Source organism: Enhydra lutris, unplaced genomic scaffold, assembly GCF_002288905.1.
Source record: "Enhydra lutris kenyoni isolate GAN:26980312 unplaced genomic scaffold, ASM228890v2 scaffoldscaffold15, whole genome shotgun sequence".
Taxonomy (NCBI): domain Eukaryota; kingdom Metazoa; phylum Chordata; class Mammalia; order Carnivora; family Mustelidae; genus Enhydra; species Enhydra lutris.
Genome location: NW_019154099.1, coordinates 32,805,296 through 32,826,909, shown reverse-complemented (window position 1 = coordinate 32,826,909; position 21,614 = coordinate 32,805,296). Strand labels below are relative to the sequence as shown.

The window sequence follows — 21,614 nt, the reverse complement described above, 5'->3', positions numbered from 1 at the left end:
AGCACAAAGGCATCTCTGACTGGTTGTCACACCTAGATTCTCTGATTAATAAACCTGTCATTGTGGGAAATTGTCCAGCCTAAACTGTGAGATCATCAAATCCTAGAAAAGCGTTAAAAATATCATCTGACCATATATACTCTGCCTCCCGCCAAAAGGAATTTTAAGTGGCTCTGAATCACCCTTCCAAAGCACTGGCCCAGAATGACCACAGAGCCTTTTCTTCCTCGTTTAGAGTATCAACATGAATTCTCTTTCAAAGTAATAACTCGTACTATGGTAGCCAGCTTTGATTATTGTTCTCTTTTTTTAAAGATACTTACTGCCTCAGATGCTCAAGAATGACCACAAATATGATCATGATGATGTCTCCAGTTCAAACGGAGCACTTGACATCTGAAATCCAAATATTAATTCAATTCCTCCTTGTAAAAAATTACTGTTATAACATAATAAAGTCAAAATTTGGTTGTATTAAGCTTATAAGCTGATTTGATTGTATTAACCTACCAGCTAAAAATGGTTCCAGCTTAAGGCTAAAACCTGCATATCACCACATTTGTAGAATTATTAAATTTAGGAAAATATCAGGTCCAGGAGAAGACAGAAACAAACATAAACATGTGCTTGACTCCTTGAAATCTGAGTATTTTCCAAAAGAGAGGTGTTCAGTGGAGGTGGTGGGTTCATCAGGAAGAGGGAAATCAGATTTATGGGCCACACATGGTTTCAAAAGGGGCAAATAGTGGGGAACCTGGGTGACTCAGTCAGTTAAAGCGGCTGCATTTGGCTCAGGTCATGATCCCAGGGTCCTAGGATCAAGCCCCATGTTGGGCACCCTGCTCAGTTCTCTCTCCCTGTGCCTGCTGCTCTGCCCACTTGTGCTCTTTGTCTATCTCTCTGTCAAATAAATAAATAAAATCTTAAAAAATAAAATAAAATAAAAGGGGCAATAGTGTCCAGGTTCTTTTTTTTTTTTTTTTTAAGATTTTACTTATTTATTTGACAGAGATCACAAGTAGAGAGGCAGGCAGAGAGAGAGAGAGGGAAGCAGGCTCCCTGCTGAGCAGAGAGCCCGATGCGGGACTCGATCCCAGGACCCTGAGATCATGACCTGAGCCGAAGGCAGCAGCTTAACCCACTGAGCCACCCAGGCGCCCCAGTGTCCAGGTTCTAAAAGAGACTGTAATAGTGAAATCCCAAGGGTTTTTTTGTTTTTGTTTTTGTTTTTGTTTTTTAATGAACAAAGTCCTTTGAGTTGGACATGTCTCCATATGAAATACCCAGGCATATTTCACTTTGGGGCATTTGAGGGAAACAAAGCAAGAAAGTAAATAAATAAATAAATAAATAAATAAAATGAACACTATTCTTTTCATTTCATTATTGTATTCTGTTACAACTTTACAGGGGAAAGGCTTTCAAATAGTAGCTGGTTTCAAAATATTCCAGTTTGCATTTTTTTTTTCACAATACTTCAATCCCACTTTTGAGGACCAAATCTATAGCTGGAAACTCAGAGAATCATCATCTCGCATGGAGGCAGAAAACAACGGTGAAGCAGTGAGTTTTTGGGCTACACTTGCCTATTATTCAAAGCCCATTTAAATTCTTTTTAGGAAATTACTTTCCCAGTTACATGGAGGAGCACATTTTTCACTGTCATTTTTAACAGGAAAACTACAACCCGTTTCTGACTTCTGCTCCTTTTTTAAGGACACCAGTAGGAAGATCATGGCTTTCAGAAACAAAACAAAAAAGGAGAAATATTGCAACTGAGTGCACACATTTCATCACCATCCTTCCATAAAGAAAATATGTTGGGGATTTTTGTTATTGGTAATAAGTGTCATTAAACCCTTCTGGAGTTCCTAGTCTTTAACCCTTTATCTGCTGTTCATTTCCACTTTCAAATGGAGCAAAATTTCAGGTGAAGGAAACCTCATCTTCCAAGTGCTACCCCAAAATTGTTTTTAATCATATTTTACATATGGATTAGCTTGATATTGAGATGATAATGTTTGAACTTGAACTTGTAACTGGCCTCAACAACCATACTTCAAACTTAGGGGTTATTTTTACTGAGAGGAGAAAAAAAAAAATCATGTGTCCTAGTACACTTACTCAAAGTATTTGGTGAGGTAATACCTGATTTTAAAATATATACATGTAATGTGTCTATGTGGGTGTTACAGTTTATCAAGAACCAGCCTTTGTTAGACTAGCAAAGTGACAAATGCTAATTTAACTTATTTGAATTATCTTTGTAAAATCAAAATATATGTATTTTGAGTGCTGGTGTATATTTGGTCTTTATTTGCAAGGAAGAATGAGTATAAATTTAGTCCTTACTATCTTCTTGGTCCTTAAAATCTGAGGGTTTATAAGTTCAGTGCTGTCTGGTGCCTCTAAATTTTTCATATAATAATGAGTCTGAAAAAGTGACATTACACCTGTCTTTCACTTATTCCAAAACTTGAGTTCCAAAACTTAACAACTCTCATAAATCCTATAGGTTATTAGAATTAAAATAATGATGATAAGATGATGATTATAATGGCAGCATTTTTTGACTTTCATAATCTTTAGGTTTTGTATTTGCAATAGTCAAATAATAGTTCTAGAAATGCAGTAGGTCGTGCCCTAAAAAAATTTTGTCTGAAACAGAAAGGGAAAGTAAATGTTGCAATAAGATATTGTAAACACATTTAAAGTTTGTACAGTTATTACTAGAATGTAAGCCTCACGAGAGAAGCAGCTTTCTTTGCCTTGCTCAGTGTGATGTCCCCATCACTGGATAGTGCTGAACACAGGGAGGAAGTTCAGTCTTACCTGGATGCACGTAAGTCAGTCTTGGGGAATGGGGATGAAAACTGTCCTCACCTTGAGACCAAAATCACCACTAATAACTAAATAAAATCAAAGGAAGAGTTTAAATTGCAAAAATTCTAAATATTCTGACTCATGTACTGGCTAATCTGAGCTAAACAATCAAAGTTCCCAAGAAAATGGACACAGATACATAGATACATGGATACATTTTCCATACATGTCCAAGAAAATGGACATGGATACAAAGCCTCTTCTCTGACCCTATAAGCTATGGGAACCACTACGAAATTAAGTGGGAAAAGAAGCATCACTCTTATGCCCATTTTATAGATGAGAAAAATTATTTGCTCTAGTTTTCATAGAGGTAACTGGCAGATATGAAATAATCTCTGTCTCTCTGAACTCAGAGTTTGTGGGCTTCACCACTATTCTAGCTCAAGAACATTTACGCCAAGATGAGGAACAAAACATGGGGTATAGACATTTAAATAGTGATTGCCTACATTACTTTCTTATGCCAAGACCAAAGGTCATGACTAATGGATAGAAGAAAAGACAGAATTAGGGAACATGGAATTTTTAACAAATTGAAACAGAGTAAGATCCATCATCCCAGTATAACTGTCTAAATAGTAAATGAAATACATGCTGTCAAGTATTCTTCACCTCAATGCTTCTCTGGGCACATTGTCATAGAGCAGATTCTGTTCAGCTGATTTGAGGTGGGGTTCAAGATTCTGCATTTCTAACAGGTTCCTGAATGATGCCCATCTACTGATCCACAGACAGCTCAGTAAGTAGGGAAGCTTCTTACCCGATATTTATTTGAAATATGAGGTGAGGCCTGCATCTCTCTGCCTTGTCAAATGAAGCAAGACCTTTTCAGGTTCCACCAGCTTGAAACAGGTATGGTAATAGCCAGTTGTACCAGAAATCACAGCAATCACAACAGGCTTAGAGTGAGATTTTGGAGATTAAAATTGGGGTTTAGGTGGAGTAATAATTATACAAAGATTCTAGAACACCACCCTTTTGGTTTCCTCATTAAACCTGCTGTATTCCCTGAACTTCTCATCACTCAAAGAACTAGAATATAAACACCACAGTAGCACAGTTTAGTACAGCATAATGGTAGAACATGCTAAGAATCATGATTTTTTCCAAGAGATCAGATTTGTGGTTCCCAGAAGCAAAGAGTGGGGAGAACAGGGATTGGAGGAAGGTGGTCAAAATGTACACACTTCTAGTTATAAGAGAAATAAGTACTAGAGATGTAATGTACCACATGTTGACCACAGTTAACTTTGTCGTATGATATATACAAAAGTTAAGAAAGAAGATCTTAAAAGTTCTCATCACCGGAAAAATTTTTTTTCTTTTTTGTATCTACATAAGATGAGAGATATTAATTAAATTTTCTGTGGTAATCATTTCATGGTGTGTTTAAGTCCAATCATTATGTTCTATAACTTAAACTTACACAGTGCTGTATGCCAATTATATTTCAATGGAACTGGGGAAGAAAATTAATCATGAGTTTTCCATGGCGTTTAAAGTACTATGGAAGATCATACTACGTTATTTTTTAAAAATCTGATGTGTGGTTCCTCACCTGATTTTAAAGGTAGCAAAGAAGTTATAATTACATTAATATCTTTCTAGCTTTTATGATGATATTTATTAAGGACATACAATGTGTAGATAGTATACCAAGTATTTAAATTAATTATTTCCTTCCTTTGCACAATATTCTTATAAGTGCTGTTATTATACCCATTTTAAAGATGAAAAAACTGTGATTTAAGGAGATGGTGCAGTTTACGTAGCTGATGGAAGATTACACAGCTGAGAAGAGGGAGTTGGGGTTTCCTGACATCTGCCAGAATCCAAAGCCAAAGCTCTTATCCACTATCCTGATGGTTCTTTCTCTGAAAGAAAGGAGTAAATTTTCTTTTGAGTATTTGCAAAGGAAAAGTTTGAGGACCCTTTCTACAGATCCTTTCTACAAGTCATTTTCAAGCCAAGAAGCCATTTTCAGCTTACTGTGGGAAGTCCTGCTACTCATTTTAGACTGGATTACCAATAATCTTAAGTGCACCTGATTTTGATTTACATCATGATAAATTCTGACAGTGGGCATGGTTGTTCTCTGGGGGTTCTTTTACATCATGCATCATCTGCTCCAAGTTTAATTTGTAACTGCAGCTACCATAAGCAATGTCCTCCCACTGCCAACTATCCCCTTCTGGACTGTGTCTCTACAATGGTAAGTGTAAACATATATAGGGGTTTGTTTTTGTTTTTGTTTGTTTGTCTGTTTGTTTGTTTGTTTGTTTTTCATCATGCAAATCCAGACTTCTCACCTGGATCATCAGGCATATGAGGTCATAGGCTTCCAGAATGGGCTGGATAGAGAAGCAGAAACCCAGAGAATAAAGACACCTCAGTAGAATAAGCATTCCAGAAAGACCCAGGCAGTGCCCAGAAGCCCAGAGTGGCATAAGGGTTCAGCAATGGGTAGCAAATGGCTGTTTCAACGTCATTACTCCTGTGAATGTAAGATTGGATGTGGTTGACATCAGAGGTAGATGCTGCAGGACCTCAGAGGAAGGATTAGACACTTTCCTTCAAAGGAATGAAAAGAACTTGGCATCCTGTAGGACCTATTAATGAAGTTCAAGACAAGAGCTTGTTTTAAAAACAACAACAACAACAAATTTTAGAATCAAGTAAAGTGTCTGAGAGGGAAATCGTGGCATGTGAGCCTTTAAACTATCGATATCAATTTTCTGAAATTTCTTCCAGCTCAGAATGGAATTACTCTTCCAGTAAAGCATGCACCTGACTGACCCTGTGGGGAATCTGCTATGGGAATTTAACAAATACAGGTTTAGGAAGCCAAGCAGATGACTAAATTTATACCTTTTTTTTTTCAAACTTCTAATTCACTACTTGAAATAAATGAGCTCCTTTGTGATAATTAAGTACTATATTTTAAGAAACTGAGCAAATGGAGATGGCTTTGAAATACCTAGATAAACATTTAAGTGCATTTTGCAGTGTATCTCATTTTACAGGTTGATTAACAGTTACCCTGGACCCAAGATGGTAAAGGCTGCTATTTGTTGTGAAAGAGCTCATCTCCCTTCTTCCTGGACACATGACTGTATAGAATAAAGAGAACGATTCTCAGCTTCCTTTACAGCTAGGCATAGCCCTGTGACTAAGTTCTGGCCAATGGAACGTGACTAGAGTGTTGGGTGAAGCACCATGATGGGTCCTGAAATGGTGGGAACATGCCGTTCTCCCTTTCTTCATTCCCAATGTCTGGATGGAGATATGCTGGCTTGACTTGAGAAATGGAGGCCAGAGGATGGAGGATCACCAAGATAGAAGCTTCGATCCTTGAGACTTCAAGAAGAAGAGCTGCCTCACATTACAGCCATAGAATGCCTACATCCAGGTATTAATGGGAGAAAAATGAATTTTGTTGATTCAAGTGTTGTCATTGAGTTTTACTGAAAGTCACAAACAAATGCAATTCTAAGTTATTCACAGAGCCACCTTTTTTGCGAAAGTCACATCAAGGCTAAGTGGTCATAGAGGCTATCAATGTCCAAAGTAGTAAGATGAAGATTATCAGTTCTTAGCTTATTTAACATTCCACTTAATGAAACATACAAAAGAGCAGTGATATTAACAGTCCCAGAATAAATATGTTTACTTCCATCACTATTCCTTGAGAAATTTTCACAGTCACTAAATTTTCTTACATAAATATAAGATTTACCTTGAACAACCTTTATTCTGTTATTGATTGCTACAAAAATATTTGTTAAAATAAATGGAACTGAAGGGGAAGAAAATAACTGGAAAATGATGAACAAAGGAGTTAGTGGCCTATAAGATGAGAGAGAAGAATTATACTAATCTTTCTCTGACAGCCACCATCATAAAGGTGTTTTTATTAGTAGCTAGATGGATGATTCTCTGCAAAACTGTGAAAAAAAGGAAAATTAATAATTAATGTCCACTGCCCTTTTGGGTGGGCTCTTCATATTATTTTCTAGCATTCCTAACTGTTTTTGTTTGTCTGGTTTTTAAAAAAAAAATTATTTCTTTATTTGAGAGAGAGGTGGGGGAAGGACAGAGGGAGAGAAAGAGAATCTCAAGCAGACTCCACACTTAGTGTGCAGCCTGACACTGGGCTAGATCTCACAACCCTGAGATCATGGTCCAAGGTGAAACCAAGAGTTAAAGGTTTAACTGACTGAGCCACCCACGGTGTTCCTAACATTCTTTATGATGTTCCTTGGCTGCCCCCTACACACACACACACACACACACACACACACACACACACACCCCTCCCATTAAGGTATAATTCTGTTTTCCAGACTTTTCCTCTCACCTACATTAACATAATAGGACTTGATACTTATACAGTCTTTAAATATAGTTCATTCAACCTTATGAATTACATAACTGTGAGGTACCCTTATTATCCCATTTTAAAGATGAGAGTGTGAGTCATTAATGTAATAAATTGTGGAGTTAGAATCCAAACACAGGCAGTCTGGCTCGAGGTGAGTCTGTCCTACAAACACATTCTATTCCCTCAGGAATATTTGTGAAATAAATATGGTTGGTATTATTTATCAGATTGCCACATCTTTCACTAGCTAAAATGTGTCTTCTCAGGGCACCTGGTTAGCTCAGTTAGTTAAGTGTCCAACTTTTGATTTCAGCTCAGGTGATGATCTCAGGTTCCTAAGATTGAGCCCCACGTCAAGCTTCATGCACAGTGGGGAGTCTGCTTCTCTCCCTCTCTATCTCTCTCTCTCCCTGCTGCTACACTGGCTTGTGTGTGTGCTCTCTCTCTCTCTCTGAAATAAATAAATAAATCTTTTTAATAAATAAGTAAATGAAGAAGAATCAACAATCTATTGGAAGAGTATTTTGGGAAGGGGTCCTTGTGTATCCCTCAAATCACACTGTAGACATTCAACCAGCTGGTATAAGCTGGTTATCCATCAGAATCCTATATGTAATCATGATTGAACTACTAACAACATGAACACTAGAAAGTAAGTGAATTTTGCAATTTTTAAAATGAGGTTAGTGAGAGTGAACTCTGATATACCTGAGCACAATATATTCAAATTTTCCAAATTGTTCCCTTTTCTCTTTGATGATGCTCAAGTCCTTCATCTAAAGGAACTGCTGGAATTTTGTTATTTTCAGCTTAGTACTGAGCTGCTGTTCTTCAATATTACTTATGCTTTATTGTTATCTTCCCTCTACCATTGATTTTTTTTTCTCTATGCTGCTAGCCTTTTGAATCTGGCAAATACAGACATTAAAAAGACTTTTTATCTATTGTGACCATGCTGTACTCTTTATTTCTGAGCTCTGATGTTGAGTTTTTCAGTAAGGCACTATCTAGGGAAGCTATTCCCTATAAAGTAGTATATTTATAACAATAACTGATATTTTACATTCTGTGAAACAGATTTTTCATTCCAGACAACAGAAGAAGAAAGTGATGTTCAGAGAGATACCATGCATTGCCCAAGATTAACCAGTGGATAAGAGCAGAAATCAGAACTCATCCTGATCACCTGACTCCAAACTTTGTGCTCCTTCCATAACACTATTGTGTCTTTACCAGATTTAAAGGGTCCACCTTAGTAATAGTAAAAAGTCTGACTTATATCTTTGAGGTTATAAAATCAATGAAAATTATGAAACAATTTATAAAAACTCACTAAAATCCAATTGATATTTGCAAAAACATATTCACTTACATCTCTGGCCAGTATCCTTTTTACAGTGTCTGTTGCCTACCCTCTCTTCCACTGGAAACTGGGAAAATGACTGGCCATACCTGCTGAGAGACAGCAGCCATACCATGGAACAAAGGATTGCACACTCAACCCCTTACATAAGATTGGACCAAAGCAAAGCACTGGCCTAAAAGGCAGACAATCCATTGGCCTGCCAGGAACCAATACCAACGTGGCCCAGTTTAAAAAGATGAACCTAGCCAAAGAGATTCCTTTCTTGGCAGTGTTGGACTGAGTTACTAGGAGGATCAGAGCTCTTATAGAAAGTATCAGGACAACAACGATAGTACAAGTCAACTGGAGTTATGAGGAAATGAAAATAAAATGTATAAATAACAAGAGCTACCATTTATATGGTATTTACTATGTGTTTCACTTTGTTATTGAATTTACCCTACAAAATAATTACTGTTATTAACAACTCCCACCATCACCTTTTACTGATGAAAATTTTGAGGCACAAAGGAATTAAGGAGCTTGTCACAAGCTGTAAGTGGTAGAGCAAGATTGAAATCCAGGCCATGTGGCTTTGCTGTCAAATGTGATTTCCCATAAAGGCAGCTTAGTGTACAGAAACAGGGAAGACAAGAAACAACAACACACATGGTAAGAGAATCCGAAAATCGCAAGAGAAAAAGACTCAGTGACAAGCAGAGAGACACAAGAGGCAGTTCCCAACTATCTGCATTAGCTCCTCTTCTCAGATTCCCATGAAATCCTGATTATGCCCTCACACAGCACAGTTTGTGCATCTGTTCCTTGCCAATGACAGATCCCTAAGTAAAATAACACGACTCCTTTCGGTACTTCATAAATACGGTACTTGAACACTGAAGTGATAGCGCTTTGTCCTTCTTGTTGGAGGTAAAGACCGGCTCTCTTAAAGATTTATGGTCTGATGTGGAAGAGAAGGTAGAAATATATACATGCAAAAGAAATATGTATAATTTCAAGAGTACAATGAAAGTAGGATGCAGCCTGGAGTTAAAATAAGCTGAATAAACTCAAAACTGTCGGTAATAAATCATTAAAGCTCTCCTGAAGAAATAAAGCACAAGCAGGGATATGTTTGTTTAATACACAGCTTGAACTAAGGTAGGTAGAGTACTTTTTGCCTCAATGCAGAGTAGGAAAAGGCATTGTGGGGTTGGATAGTAAAATCTGTGTGTATGTGTGTTGTGGCAGGGAGGGGGGTTGGACACATGAGCACATTCTTTTGGAATGTAGAGGGAAGACAAAGATAAAGCAGAAAACTTAAATGGAGGCAGGTGTTGAACAATTATACAAGAGCCCAAACCAAGGTAATTAATTTCTCTGGTCTTATCACAATCTGGTATAGTTTTGACTGATGCCTTATTTAAGGTACTTAAAGCAAACACATTTTATGATCATAAAACCATCACTGAACTATTGTTTAATGAAATTTAATCAAATAATCAAGCATCCTGAAATCAAATGCCTCCTTGCTAAGGTGACTTCTGGCCATATTGTGCCTTTCTTGCTGTCCTATGTGTTGGAACATACCAGGCACTAAATAAATATATACAGACTAAGTTAATGTTAGTGTTATCTCTCCATTAGAAATGAGATCATATCTATCAAATTAAAAGTCCCATACAAGTTTTTTTAGATGAATTGTTTATACTCCTGTCTTACGAAACCAAAATGTTATTTGCTTACGTCTCCCCGCCTTCTGCACCCTCACCAGACTACCTACTCTTGTTGTATCATGAGGTTCTTGTGACTGCAAACAGATCAATGACATATATATTTTCAGTTAATTTAAGCAGATTGATTTTGCCCTAAAATGGAATGTTGGCAACGCTGTGTCTATGCAAGTAACATCCCAGGCCTATCTAACCCAAAAATGCTGCCTGGGGTGAATTCAAGGAAGCACGATGCTAAAAAACAAACTAAAAGCAGTAGCAACACAAAAAGAAAGGAAAAGAAAAGGGAAAAAGAAGAAAAGAAAAGAAGGCAATTCATAAACATATTCTGTGAGAGCAACTGTCCTATAAAATACAGCTGAAAACCTTCTTTGGGCCTCTCAGGGACCTGTTCAGAAAAATTACAGAATAAAGCATCTCTTTTGTTTTTTGTCAGAACCTACATACTCTCCTGATGTTTGTTAATCCTTTCCAAGTATGAAAGAAAACACTCAGTCTGAAGGGTTACATGGATAAATGAATATTTATAAAATTACAGATGAGCATTCGTACGTACAATGTTTATATAGCCTAAGTGAACCGGAAGATAACTCAGAAAGTTAATACATTTCCTTTCCACTTTCCTGAATTTTCCAGATTTTCTGGAAGAAATAGATGTATTTTATGACAAAAGAAGAAATTTCCAGAAAAAGAATTTTAAAAAATTAATGTAGATAAGTCAGGCCCACTAAGCCATATTTTGAAGAATGGTGAACCGCCATCATTTTTCTTAACGTTGTTAACAAAGAACTACATTCAATAGGAGGAGATCTTCCCTTTGTACTTTAATGCTTGGCAGCAAATCCAAAGTTGCTCAGCTCAAGGACAAAAGCTAATTCACTTTATATAATCAAACTGGGTAGGTTCTGAAAACAAATGTGCTGAAAGATAAACCTTTGCATAAATCATTCTTCTCTTGTTATACAAAGCTTCCATGAAACCCTCCTGAACAAACAGATTTGAATTTCAGTTTAGACATCAACATCCAGGCAGGCTATCCAGCTGATTAATGATGATAAAACTGAGTGGAAAGGGAAGCCATTTATGAAACAAACCCTATAACAATCAAGCCTAAAGCGGGGAAGATTCCAACACTGTCTAGTACCTGACTCTCTAGCCCCACTCCGTGGAGGCCAGCTGAGCTGCTAAATACTTTAAAATTAATGCCCAAATGATCAGTGCTAAGGTTCAGTGTCAGTTCGAATGAGTACTCACAGGTATGACGTTGTATCTACTGATCAACCCCAATGAGCGGGATTCTCTATGCTGCACACTTAGCTTAAATTCTAATATCAAAACACTAACCCATCTTTCGCCAGCACTCATCTGCCCCCTGCATCTGCCACACTGGCAAACTAATGGAGATCAGATAGGGAGTCAACACTCTTGCACCTTTTAGGTGACTTTTTGATTCCTTCTATCATGTGAAATTGGGGTTTTGTTTATATTTTTACCCATTTGGTGTTACCTTCAAACTGTGTTTATATTGGTCACTGCAATAAGTCCAGGAACCCCACATCAGCCCTCATCCCTTTGTAATCCCAATTGGCTCTGTGAGAAATGAAGTAATCCCTCCACCTTACTTTATCTCTAATTTTGGTTGTTTTTTTTTTTTTTCCAGTGGCACTCTTCGCTACCTAACATACCATATACTTCACTTATTAATTTGTCTTCTTCCTGTAAGATTTTTACCCCACTAAGGCAGAAATTTCTATTTGTCCTGCTTTCTTTACTAACAATTACCAGTGCTAGGCTCTGACATACAGTTGGCAATCTATAAAAATTGTTTGAATAGGGTGCCTCTGTGGTTCAGTCTGGTTAAGCGAGCAACTCTAGGTTTCAGCTCAGGTGGTGATCTCATGAGTCATGAGATCAAGCCCCATGTGTCAGGCCTCGCCTTAGGCTCAGCAGGGGGTCTGCTTGGAGATTCTTTCCCTCTGCCCCTTCTCCCACTCATGTGCATGTTTCCTCCTTCTCTGTCTAATAAGTAAATAAATAAATCTTTAAACAATTGTTTGAATAAATGAAAGAATGCATGGTATTTTAAAAACCACTAGGAATCCTAGGGGTTTCCACTAGGCAATTCTTAAATAATAACCCTTACTCCATGTGGTGGAAAGTTGACAGAAGAATTCTGTGGTTGCTGAGAGTTTTCATTCCCATCATAAAACCAGGAACTGAGTAAAGTAACAGAGACGAACTTGGGTTCCTTTGAGGTAGATTCATTTCAAAATCCCACTTCTTTCTTGACCGCCATAAACCCTCATCCTGATTGGTCACAATGGGGTTCTGGATCCCCAGGAACAAGTGTGAGCTCAGAGCAACTGTTGTGCGTACGTGAAAGATTCAAGCATTTCCTTTTCCCACTGTAGAGCCATTCCCATAGCTGAAGGTCCCTTGGCTAAAGGCTAGGAGAAATGCACATTTGTAGTATCATTACAGAATTCTTTTTTCAAGAGTACCTAAGCTTCCTTTTCATATTTAAAATTTAAGTTTGGATATTGAATAAAAGGCCAAGACTTTTTTTTTTTTTTTTTTTTTTTTTTAAGTCATGGTTCAAATTGGGCCTTTGGTTGACATACCTAGAATTTGGGGGTTTGGTTTGGTGTTGGTGTTGTTTTACAAATCAAATGTTTTCTTGGTGGGCTGTATATATAGGTCATTACCAGATTACTCATGACTGATTAGCAAATACCAAAGATCTCTGGGGGTCAGACCATTGTGATTACCCATTGAATCATCTCTTCTTCCCCACTACCCACCTAAACCCTAACTGTCTCCAGTGTTAACATCCTGATATGTGACTTCTGCCACTCTGGGATTCTAATACCCCAGTGAAATCAGAGTTCACTTCAACTGTGTCTCTCACCGAATTTTAGGTCCACAAAGAAGAGACTCTACAGACATTTCCTAAAAGGCTGGGATTCTCCTCACCAATGAATTTCTCAATGCACAACTCAGGGAGGCCTTGGGGCCACAATCAGGAGTTAAGGGAGTGGATTGAACACCAAAAAATTCCCTCTCATTTCTCTACACCTCTAAAGCTTTTAATTTCTTCCTCATTGTTATATAAGAAATGTCTAGGCCACTGTTGAGTCCAAGTTCATCAGCAGACTACAAAAAGTAACTAAAATCCAACCCCAGTTGAATATAGAATTACATGTAAATGCATGTACACATGTTGACATATTCTTCTTGATCTAAGTCACATTCTTCCATCCTTGGTCAACAATCCTCAGAATTCGATCCCTCATGTATAATCCAGAGTTTTGCAAATATAAGTCAATAAAATCTTGCAATTCCATTGGGTTGACTTTATAATGGGCCCTAGAGCATGCTTACACTGGGAGTGGGGTGGATTTAGGGCACAGTGTAGTGGCCTTTGATGGTTTGAACACTAAGCAACCCAATGTTTCTCACACATCTCCACCCCATGTTAAGACCTCTACTTAGCACCCTGTTAGTTAATATTGAAATTTCCATATAAGAGACTAGAGAAGGGTATAAACTGATATAAGCCACCTGGCATATAAATCTTTAAGTGTAGGGTCCAATCATCTCAGCCCTGTGGCTGAAAGAGATTACACATTTCTATCTCATTAAGTGACTGGTTTTCAGTTGGTGCCTTGAGCTGAGAGCTAAAGACTTGGAGTGTTATTTTCTTCTATTAAACTGCCCAGTTCTAGATCTGCCAGTCCTTGAATTCCTCACATCCCTCAGCTGCCCTCTTGGAACAATTACCTTGTCTCACACACCAGCCTTCAATGGGGCTGTCACTCAAGGGGACAACAGGCGATAATTTGAGTAGCCGTTCTTTTTTTTCTTTCCCCCACTAATTTCAGTTTCTTCTCAGGTCCATTTCTTAATATCAGCTTTTGCTTTCCCCTCCAAGGACAGGTAATAAACTCTAGGTTCCCCCGATTTTTCTGAAGGTCTATGGGCTGCAGTCTCTCCTGGTACAATTTTCAGCAACAGGGTTTTTGGATACAAATAAAAGAACCCAACCCCAGATAATTAAAGCAAAAATGGAAATTATTTAAAAGATACTAGATAGCTCATATACTCTCTGCAAGGGCTAAAGAAACAAAGTTAGGGATTTTAGAAACAATTCCCAAAAACAAACCGTAGGACTTGTCAAATAAAGACATCCTGAAGCTCCTGTCAGGCACAGACACCACAGCATATTTGAGCAGCCTCAGTGACCAGACCCTGAACACTGCCTAGGGAGCAACTCCCACTACTCCCCTCGGGAACCAAATGTGGTTGCGTATGCTGTCCCCAACCCCATATGTTGTCCAAATATATTCTGGGTGGTCTTTGCTTCTTGGAGTCACTAGTCACTGATTCACAATCTGGAGAGCAGACGGATCTGATTAACAGAGCCTAGATCCATACCCTAACTGCAAGGAGCCTAGAAAGAAAGGTGAGTGTTAGAAGGAAAGGGAGGGACAGTAAAGTATCCCACAAACTGATAAGACACTGAGCCTGGAAAACGAAGTAGGTGACTCCATACAATTCACAAAGAGTTTCATTCAAGATAACTTACTGATCAGGGATCAGGCAGGCAACGATCCAGCTGCTCCACAGCTATTCTCAGCGAAGTCCAGACCTTAGGCTACAGATTTTATAGAGCAAGGGATGGGGTTGAGGAGAGTGGGCTGTAGAAAGATCAAAAGGTTTGCATGCAGCTAATTGAAAACAAAACTTTAATTAAATCTTGTGGTGTCACCTGTGCATCAAGAAAGGGAAAGACTATGTTATCTCTAACAGATTCATGGGAGGCCAAAGCAAGCCTCCCGCCATCCGAGCCTTGGCAGGCATTTCTAAGGTATGTATATTAATCTCTAAGTGAAGAACATGCATTCCCGAGAGAGGTCATCGAGTGAGCATGAGCAAGGTGGACAGCCAAAGATGGAGTCACTATTGTCAGCATTTCGACAGTAAGTTCTGGCAAGACATCAATAAGAGAGAACATTTCCCAAACATAGAATATGGGTTCTGATGCTTGGGTGGACAAAAACAAAATTGATAAAGGTCCACTACCCATGCTTTATAAGAAATGGTAGGGGCTAAGATGACACAGTTGGGAGATAACTTCAGATTAGTGACCATGTTTTATACTATTTTTATTTCCCCCACCCACACACACACATACCTATGCATGTATACACATACATATACACACACATGAACTAATAAGTGAAGTAATAAATAATAATAAATGAACTAATAAATGAACTAATGTCCTAGATCTTATAAGTAAAAATGAAAGATAGCAATGCTGCATCCTGTAGCAGTGAATCAAAAATACGTGAGTACAGGGTACATCACATTGACTTTGAAGTGGGTCTCCACTGATCATTGCATGGTCACAGGTGTCTTATTCTGCATTATACCTGGCTCTAAGGGCCCACTGAGCATAAAAGATAACAAATAGCTAATCACTATTATAAGCAACTCAACTAAAAGTTTCATCTGAACCAAGCCAATTCAAGGAGAAACACATGGTAGTATCTAGAAATAATACAATAAAAGCAAAATGATAATATATTTCCTTGTATAAGCCTGATGATTCACAGACCTATACCCCTGGGGCAAATAATACATTATATGTTGATAAAAATAATTTTTAAAAAGTAATATATTTCTTGTACAAGTCAAAAAAGAGCACAACAATAACACTAATTTCAGTTAATAAAAGTGTGGCAAGAATTATTTTTTAAATACATATAGCTTTTTAAAATTTCTTTGTAGTACGGAGGAGTACTCTTGCTAGATCAACTTCTGAAGTATAAATCTGGCCATTTTGCTATCTTCCTCAAATTCCTCACAGATTCTCAAAATAGACCCTACACCTGTGGAATGTAGATTATACATGAAGAATAGGTCAATAAAACCTGATTTAAATTTTTTTTCAATTCTACCTCCACTTACCCAGTGCTTAGAAAATAAAGTTTTTCAACTGTGTCTACCAAATATTAGTGATTCCATAATGATTCAAGTAAGGGGAGGACATATGGGCTCCTGTTTGTTCCCCTAGGACAGCCTTGGCAAGTCACTTGGACTTACTAAGTTCAGTTTCCACACTTGCAAAATGAAGAAATTGAACAAGAGTATTTCCAGCCCTGAAAGACTGTCAGCTCTACTTGGCCAAAGTCTACCTATGCCTCACCCCCACCTAAAGCAGGTTTTATTTCCACTTGGCTTGATTGATCAAGGTAATCATCCAAAGGAGATAAAACACAAATTGTAAAGTTGCCAATTCTGAGTCACGAAAGCAAAAAATAATCCAGTTGCTCAGAATTTCCATAATGATTTATTATATTTTCAAACAGTGTTTAGCCATTAATCAACACAAATCATAGTTGCAAACATGAAGGACCCAGAAATGAAGAAAACCATCATTGACAAAATTTACCTAGCAAGTCAAAAGCAGAGAAAATGATATTTAAAAAATTGTGGGTGAATGATCCCATGGCTGACTGGGTGAGTTACATGCATGATGGGTACTGCGTTGTATAACATAATGCTCAAACGGGAGAGAGACACCACAATCTGGATTGAGCCCTACTTCTTGGGTCCTCATCCCCTCCCTGTCCTGTTCACCCTGGCTCAACTGGAGCTAGGATGATGACAGTAACTCTCCCACCTGACACCAAGGACCACTATTCTAACACTACCATACATCTCTCTTTGTTACAATTAGATAACTCATTCAACCCTCCCTAAGCATTTGTTATGCATGTCAACGTTTCATGTAACCCCCAAGCAAATGAATAATTAGACTCTTCCCCCTTCATCTTTATCACCTCTCTGGCCTTTTCTCTCTCCCTTGTTCTGCTCCTGTCCCACTGACCTCTCTGCCCCCGAGGGTTCTCCACTCCCTCTGAGTGGGCGCTCAGGTCATGATCTCAGGGTCCTGGGATTGAGCCCAGTGTCGGCCTCAGGCTCCCTGCTCAGCAGGGAGTCTCCTTCTCCCACTTCCTTTGCCCCTCCCCCCACTTGTGCTCTCCTTTTCTCTTGCTCACTCTCTCTCAAATAAATAAATAAAATCTTAAAAAAATAGAATAGAATTTGTAAAGTCATGGGAGATGTGAAATAATAATAGTAATAATAATAGTTAACATATAATATGCCAAGAACTATGATAAGAACTTTTATGTATTGTCATTTTGCTGCTACATCAACCATATAATGTAAATATAACTTTTCCAGATTAGGAAAGTGAGGATGTAGTGTTAAAAAATATGTTCAAGATCACCCAGTGGGTGAGTATTAGGGTGGGGTATGAATCTCAGGGTCCTCCATCAGTTTCTGACTCCAAAGCCTATGAACTAGGTTAACACTATCTACTCTTCCAGAATTGAGCTAGCTCATGTGTCCCAAGCAACCCAGCACCTGTGGTCACCGTTTGTCTCCCCACCCCCAAGAGTGGACATCAATCCATCCTCTACTCTTATGACTTACGATTATCATGACACAACTTCTGACCATCCCAGCTGCTCTGAGTCTCTCATCTTTGCTTCTCTCTGCTATTGCTCCTCCATTTCTACTGCTTTCTACTTCTCCTCTCTTTTCTCTGTCTCACATTCATGTTCTCCACGAAAGCCTTTCATTGTGTTAGAGAATTGTCTATAATCATTATTTGTTGGTTTGGACTGTCTAGTATCCAACTCCTATTAACACTCCAATCTCCCTTCAGGGAATTTTCTACCGTGTAGATCCAGGCATGGAACCCACATCCTACACAGTAGCCAATGGGCCAGCGATCTCTCTCTCCCTGGCTAGCCTGGCTGTGGAGCTAGCCTGTCACTTGGCCTCAGCTAGTCAGACAAGTATAGGGACAGCTGAAGACCACTCCCATCAAAGGAGCAGCAGTCGAGGCAGCAGGCTAAACCTGCTGCACCTCCTGCATAACTTTTGCTGTGCTCCCCACTGTAGACCTCTTCAGAGCACCTTAGTTTCTACCTCTTCTCTAAGCCAAGTCTTCTAGGTCCCTATAGATATCTGAGCCACAGACATCCTTCCAGCAAAGATTCTGGTGTGGTTAAATTAGCTGGAATCATTTCCTATTGCTTGCAAACAGGAATCCAACCAAGACTCAGACACCATGTCGTTTTGGCTCTCACATCTGAGCTGCCTTTGGCTACAGCCCTTACATCTGCTGCCTTTGGCTGTAGCCCCTCTCCATAATGCAATCCCTTGAAGCCAGGGTGTCAGGGCCGCATAACTGAAAACATGGCAGCTTCTGTCAAAGGAGCCACCTGTGGCCTCTGTGTTCAGGAAGGAGCTGGAACCTGTCATTTGGACTCTGATGGACCCTAAATCATAGAGACAAGGGTGGAGCAAGAGCTCTGAGGAAACAAGAGTGAGGTGGAGGGACTGGTCCTGGAAAATCAGAAGAGTCTCTGCATCCCCAACCCCAACCCTGCCCCTGGGATCACAAATGCAGGTACGGTTATAGAATGAAAGGAACTTGAAGGTAAGAGCCAAGGTAATCTGGTGATGGTGACTGTGGGGAGTGGTGGGGTGGATTTGAAGAAAGGGATGAAAATTTGGAAAATCCACAATGAGGAACTGGCGAGGGGCCCATTGGGAACTGACAAAAGGACTATGGAGCTGCTTTGAGGCAACTGTCTGTATTTGCATTCGCTAATAGCAATGAACTACTCCAAAGACCTTTTTTTTTCTTTTTTTATGACTTTCAATACACTGGACTATGGTACTCCTATAGTTTTCCACAATGAACTGTATTTGAAAAGTCCATGAAATTGATCTCATTTTGATGAATGTCTGGTTAATTTTCTTTGAAGATTTTATTCTTTTATTTGATAGAGAGAGAGATCACAAGTAGGCAGAGAGTCAGGCACAGAGAGAGGGGGAAGCAGGCTCCCCGCTGAGCAGAGAGCCCGATGCGGGGCTCGATCCCAGTACCGAGATCATGACCTGAGCAGAAGGCAGAGGCTTAATCCACCAAGCCACCCAGGTGCCCCTACATAGACCGTTTTTGAACAAGGACCCAGACAAAGGATAACAACAAGCTTTCCCTGAAACTTTTTTGGTGCAAAAACAGGGGCTTGGCAAAATCTAGCAAATTTCACAAAACAGAAAAAACCTTTAACCTAGCCTCTCAGTTTTGCAATTTTGCATCTCTGGGACTTTTCAGAGAGACCTCCTTTGCCAGCCCAGAAGGCTGCAATTACTGGACTAAAAAAAAAATAAATAAATAAAAAGTATGAAACAATAGACATTTTTTCTTAAGGAATCTGGACTTTGTCTGATTCAGTTCTTATTGAGAATTTTGTATGTAAAAGTATAAAAGAAAATTTAGACCAAAGACATTAAGGGCCATTACAGAAATATTAAGTAGTGATAGTCATATTGATAAATTTATTCAAACTGGCCATTATTATTGGAGGAAAATATAACAGCCAAAATGATCCCTTGCTGAAATTCAGACAGACAGTGAAAGGCTCATCTCTAAAATCTGAAGAACAACACAGCCTGGGTGTGGTTATGTTTGATGATTCAGCAGACTGAATTAAATCTTAGAATGCCCTGCCTGCTGGTTCTGGTAAGCAACTGAACTGATCCATCAATTGCAAACTGTGTTTTAGATTGCTGGTTAGATTCATGAAGTAAAGATGTGCTTCTGACATGTTATAAGAAAATGAACAATTGCTCTGCATCCGTTGGCATGTCCTAAAAGAAGACAGCATCTGGATAAAATTCAACATGTAATTTTAGCTTTTGTCACATTTTGAATAAAAATAGTTGGCTGAACAACTACCTATTTAAATTATTGAAAGCGGGTGATTACAAATAAGCATCCTGGCTGATAATTAGAGTAGCAGTAGAAATTATTCAGAGAATGAAGAGCTTGGATAGGATTCCAGAAGTAGTTTTCCCTTAAATTGAGTGGTGCAGACAAAAGCAGTTTGTTCTTCAAAAAAATGATTATTCTTACACTATGGCATTCATTGATGGAGGCTACACAGAGGTGGGTTAATTTATTTAACATTTCAGAGGTTTGGGGTTTTCAAACTGCAAAGATGAAACAAAATAGAGATTAAAATTCATCATTATTTTCTTGTTCCTTTCAAACACGAAAGCTTCACATTCGTCAAGGACAACTCCCAGCACACAGGTTTTTACTTGAGACACGGTAAAGAAACAAGATAAACTCTTTTGGAAACATGATTCAAAACAGTCACTAGAGGGCAGTCAAAACACTGGGGATGCAGCGAAGCAAGTCCTTAGATCAGTAGCTTCAAACGAAAGGATTTCTTAAAAGGATTTGATTGGTGGGTATTAGAGAGGGCACGGATTGCATGGAGCACTGGGTGTGGTACAAAAACAATGAATACTGTTATGCTGAAAATAAATTTAAAAAATGATTAAATAAAAAAAAGAATTTGATTGTTTAGAGAAAAAGAGATTGTAAGAGAGAGAGAGACAGAGACAGACATAGAGACGGAAGGACAGAGAGACAGAGACAGAGAACAAAGTGTCTTCTTGATCACATGAATGTAACAATGGGAAAAAAAACAGTAAAAATGATCCACAAGCCTTGCCAGGATTTTTACTGGCACACATTTCCAGGACAGTGCATTGACAATGTGATGTCTGCCCTGTGCCTTGGGTACAAGAGTTGTAGGACAGTGATTCAGCACATATGATGTAATGAGGTTAGTTCCCCAACACACTCTGATTTCAAACATTGCTTCCAAAACAGTCGAAGATCAAGGATAACACCCAAAACACAAATCACTGGCATCCGTCTTATGGAACATTCACAGGCAGCTGCAATGGTAGGTCGTTCACTGTGTGTGTGTGTGTGTGTGTGTGTGTGTGCTTTTAATGTAAGCGATGTCTTTTTAGATTCCAGAGTCAGAATTACTACTTTTTAAAAAAATTCCCATGGCTCTATTTAACCCACGCTATTTGTGGGAGGTGAGGAAGAGATGACTCACATGATTGCTGAAACGCTGGTGAAAATGCAGATAAAATGGTGACAGACATTGAAACACTCAGCTTTTAGTCTTTAAAAATCTCTCCAAAAAGAGAATTGGTCTAGAAGTGAGGAAGGCATGAAGAAAAACTAATCCTATGCATTATGAAGATTCCCAGACCTTAAAGCTAAAAAGTATTTTAAGGTCCTAGGCATCTGATTTTTTCCATTATTGCCAGTCTATAATTTTTCTGTTAGCCATTTTAAATTAGAAAAATA

General features: G+C 38.6%; 1 protein-coding gene across 11 annotated transcripts in view; it reads right to left on the bottom strand.

The window, feature by feature from the left end:
* Window positions 1-21,614, bottom strand: part of LOC111146985 (sciellin) — a 162,559-nt gene that overhangs the window by 130,762 nt on the left and 10,183 nt on the right. For 9 of the 11 annotated variants that reach the window (XM_022502800.1, XM_022502796.1, XM_022502797.1 and 6 more), the window contains exon 1: window positions 324-372. The exons of the other annotated variants lie outside the window; for them this stretch is intronic. In XM_022502800.1, the coding sequence (XP_022358508.1) occupies window positions 324-361 (38 nt within the window). In that variant the 5' untranslated portion in view covers window positions 362-372. Of the gene's footprint in view, window positions 1-323; window positions 373-21,614 lie in introns of those variants that run through there. 11 annotated transcript variants of the gene reach the window in all.